This window comes from Nicotiana tabacum, chromosome 21 (assembly GCF_000715075.1).
Source record: "Nicotiana tabacum cultivar K326 chromosome 21, ASM71507v2, whole genome shotgun sequence".
NCBI classification, from domain to species: domain Eukaryota; kingdom Viridiplantae; phylum Streptophyta; class Magnoliopsida; order Solanales; family Solanaceae; genus Nicotiana; species Nicotiana tabacum.
Genome location: NC_134100.1, coordinates 22,925,949 through 22,930,646, shown reverse-complemented (window position 1 = coordinate 22,930,646; position 4,698 = coordinate 22,925,949). Strand labels below are relative to the sequence as shown.

At 37.9% G+C, this 4,698-nt stretch overlaps 1 protein-coding gene across 1 annotated transcript; it reads left to right on the top strand.

Annotated features, from left to right (window-relative positions):
- The first annotated feature begins 274 nt into the window (after positions 1-274).
- On the top strand, positions 275-4,277 carry LOC142175162 (uncharacterized). The gene is made up of 3 exons (XM_075241741.1): positions 275-301; positions 846-3,029; positions 3,545-4,277. Exons 1-2 carry the CDS (start codon positions 275-277, stop codon positions 1,746-1,748), a joined length of 930 nt encoding a protein of 309 aa, XP_075097842.1. The 3' UTR covers positions 1,749-3,029; positions 3,545-4,277.
- The last annotated feature ends 421 nt before the right edge of the window (positions 4,278-4,698 follow it).

Here is a 4,698-nt window from a genome sequence, read left to right as displayed (position 1 = left end):
GACTTACTTGATTATTAGAGCCATCAATATGGGCTTGGCCCGTTGGGCCACCATAGCCTAGCCCATGATTTAGGGTTGGGCTAGAATTTTTGGAGCTCATTTAAAAACGAGGCTTTTAAGCCCGGCACGAGTAAGCCCGTGAGGCTTGACTGAGGCAGCTGGGCTGGACCAGCCCGTGAACCAAATAAAAATACGTATTTAAAATATATAAAAAGTATATGACACAAAAAATAACAAGAAGAGTATCCCAAACTTAAAGTTTATTAAACTCATCATGTTAAGAGATCAAAGTCTTAAAACGGTAATTAGTTTTAAAAATTTAATTATTCTTAAATATTTAACTAATTAATATTGCATACGAATTGTAAATGTAGATGAGAGCGATTCTCACAAGCGGATTCAAATGTGTTTAACGAAGATGATGTGTTGGATATCCCAAAGCGTCATGGACATTCACTTGAATAGTTTATTTTGAGTTTTGACGAAATATAGTTTTGTCTTTTACTTTTTTAGTGTTTATTATGATATGTTGGAAAAGTATAAAATGTTATTAAGTGTTGTGAAATATTTTCAGTAATTTTTTTTTAACTTTTAAATATATTTTTTTAGGTTAGAACTTAAAGAAAAAATATAAAATTATATTTTAAAAAATAATGGGTCAGCCCGTGGGGGCCATCAGCCCATATAATGCTAGGTAGATTGGTCATTATAAGGCCCATTAAAATAATGGGCTAGCCCAACCCAGCCCAGCCCGTCATTTGCTAAAGATCACGTGAACTGGGCTAACCCGCCCCGCTCATATTGAGAGCTCTATTGATTACTAAACACATTGCTCTAAATACCAGAAATATTTGGACGATACAAACACCAAGGAGGCCAATATCGTGAAATCACATCTGGATTCACAACTTCCTGTCCTTGCTGTTGAAGATACAATACCCAAAACAGTGATTTTCGACGACTTGCCATGTGCTTATATTGCCAAAACGCGGCTTGATACTTCACCTTTGTCACTCTTAGTTAAGGGACTGAGTTTTCCACTCAACGGCTACGGACAGGAGCTTGACATGGAGTTTGGCTACAAGGTGTTCGATATATTACCGAAGAGGGACATTCTTGCAACTTTTCGTGGTCCTAATAGAGCTATTAGTTCACTTCCATATGATTTTGGCCTGCCCGACTGCAAGTGGGTTGATACTGGGCAATTAAGGGCTTTGGATGATGCAAAAACAGAGGAGACCACTCTGGAAGACACAATGGAGAGTGTTGCAATAGTTTGTATCAGCAGCTGTGAAGAGCAGCCAGCTGCACAGGTCATTATTATTGTGATTGAATCTGCCATGGATTATGAAAATTCAAGCACTGTGGACAAGGTGTTCGACGAAAATGTCCAAAGAAATAACGATGACCCGCTTAACCCATTCCTCCATAAGGACTCATTTTTTATTTCTCAGGGTTCTCTGAACTGTTTAATTCCTATTGTAACTGCAAATTTCTTTGGAAATGAACAGTTCACTACAGACTCCTTAAAGTTTCGCACTCAAAAGATCCCAATAGGAGAGAAAATCTTGGAACTTTGGGGAAGTATGGTATGCTACTTGTTGGTTATGGAAAGTCTTGGTGGCTCCAACAGAACTTTGGCTCACACGCTCACAATTGGTTTGACACCGGGCAGTCAATCATTTTTGTTGGTGATGGATATAGAAGGAGTACACACTCAGTGTACTTCGTTGTCGAATCAAGCGTAGCTGGCTCAGAATTTTGGCAGAATTCATATTCATTCTCTGGATATCTTCAAGTGCTCGTCCCCGCCGCCTACTCAGATAAAGTTGTATACCTTGCTTTGCTACTCGACGACGCCCTGTATAGTTGTTCCTTGGCATTCACTAGTGTGCTATCTCCTGCAAATATCATTTTTCCTATGCCACATGTATCTGCCAATTCTCAATACTCTTTCGTAGAACGGTGTTTTTCATTTCAAAACGTCTGTGCAAAGGTTGTTCTACCCTTTTTTCCAAATATGAATCAAGACACAAACTTCTGCTGCAATATTTCTTTTGCCGTGTTGGATGCATCAGATGGAATGTACCAAATGGAGTATGCGCGCCAGCTTTTGGATCAACTATCTGGCAGAGTAATGATTGGAGAAACATGGGTGCTAAATCGACACTTGCCGTGGCTTCAACCAGTCTTTGGTTTACCGTGTTGCACTTGGTTTGGTACTGGGAAGAAAGATTTGGCACTACTTCTTTGTGTAGGTCAAAGGCTTATTGGTGTAAATCAGTCTATATTAGTCAGGGAACAATCTGGACTCGTTGAGCTCATTGATTTCACTTATCTTCATGGGACAGATGTACAACTCCATGATGTTGCAATACTCTATTGGTTAGCTTACTCACGACAAGTTGTTACCGTGCAACATGTCCATGCTTTTCACGACAAGCTTGTTAAGATTTGCCGAGATAACGAGCAAGTGTTTGAGGTAGAATACATAGATGCTAATTGGATTGATATACCTCTAGGCGCTGTGAAAGTTTATTTCCACCATGCTCTATCTTATACCTATTTGAATCTTGTTGATGTCCTAAATGACAAAGTTTTGTACTCATGTGGAGTTCATAGTAAAGATAGCTCTAGAAAGGTGATTTTGTTTAGTTCTTGCATATTTGAATCAGTGGACTCTGCTACCAGAATGGTTTTGAGGGGGGAAGCAGATAACCATATTTCAGAGGAGCTCATTTTCCTGATGCAAAATTCAAGTCATCATGTCTACTCCTAGAAGTTCTAACAAATTCTTGACTCTGATTGGTGATCTCTCGAACTGCTCATTCGACAACTATATTCTACATGTACATATTTTCTTTGGCTTGGTGAAGGAATGGTTTCTGGAACTGCAAGAGCACTTGGAATTTACATGCTCATTTTGCCTTTGGGATCACTCTGCTAGGCTCAAGAAACCAGATATACTGCAACTGGTGCACAACTTTCAATCAGATAATCAATGAATTCGTTTCTTTTATTTCATGCAGGTATCGTGATATTCCCTTTGACGACTCTAAAATGTTCCGAACCGATATGTCTTCTTTGCCTGAAACTAGCGTTGAGCTTGAGGTACTTGATTTCCTTGAGAGCTCTGTGCAAATAAGAAAAATTACAATCCCATATATGCTCTCTTTCCTATGTTGCCAGAACCTTCCGATATTTTATTTACCAATTCACTTGAGTGTTATTGACAACACTACCTTACAGTCACCTCTATGGATCATTTTAGGTGCTTCCTACATTATTAGCCTAGACCTCTCTATATTGGACCATACTGACAAACCAGAGCTAAATGCTAAACCTTTTCATGTGTTGAGTGGTGTACTTCATTTTCTTTACCAGAGTTTGGTTTGTTCCTCAAATCAGTTTCCATCCGTGGCTTTCAATTTCCTTGTTGTTGTGTATCTTGTTAAGTTTAGATTTCTTCTTGAATTTGGTGCTTTGACTGCTGGAATAAATTGTCCATTACTGCTGCTACTCCCTTTTCTATTTATCTTGCAAGGATTTGAAGCATATGTTGGAGTCATGTTGCTTCAGACAACACTCATTGGTTTTTCAAATGTTGGACATATACTTGCTTTGATTCTTGAAGAAACCAGGGACATATATTTAGTTACTGTAAGATCATCCTTGTATTGTGGCAAACGAGTTCCAAATGGTGCCTGGAGGCTTCCTTCTAGTAATGGTTTCAATTTTTCCAATAGAATACCAGGATTCATAATCCATAATCAAGGGACGAAACAAGAAATTGTCATGATACTAACGGACTTTGGGATATCATTTGCAACCATATTGAAGAGCCGGACATCAACATTTGTTGGTTGCAAGATTCTTGACTCGAACCTTGAGGACAAGGCTCTTTTCGAGGGCGGGAGAATTGTTACAAACGGGATAAATCACAACGAAGTACTTGGGCCTGGATATGAGTTATGCACGGGTCAGAATGTGAAACATCCCAATAAGATGTTATTGGAGTACAATTGGGATCCAGGTTGAGGTACATGTGTCAAGCAATTACCGGACAAGAGGAATTATAGTTACTATAACTATCAGCTCATGGAAGTGTAGGGGTATGCGAATAGAAGTCTTTTGTTTATTTTGGCTTAGCTCTTGTTGGAGCACTCTGGAACCTCCCTCCATTCTTCTTTTTCATTTTTCTCTTTAAGTTTTCATTTGGTTGTTGCTACTTTGAAAATTTGGTTTAGATTTATAATTCTATTTTCTGGTCAATACAATATGGATCCACTACAATTTACAAGTCTAAAAGAAGAAAATGAGTGGATGAGTAGACATGAGGTTTTGGACGAGTGTCAAGGAAAATGGCAGCATTAATACTTCAAGGAAGGGATAGGATATTATTTTTTATTTTTAAAGCTGTGGATATACTTATATATCTTCAAAGTCGCGAGTGGAGGAAAAGAGAAATTAAACTAGTTTGTCATTTGAGTTGAATGTAGAATTATTGCTGTTTGTCATTTGAGTTGAATGTAGAATTATTGCTGTTTGTCATTTGAGTTGAATGTAGAATTATTGCTCGGACCGACAGTAAATTGAGTTTGTATTCTAAATTAAATTTTTATCTGATATAAATATAAATGGTGAGAAAAAATTCGAAATAATAGATTTATAATTTACATAGAATATTCAAATAATCTT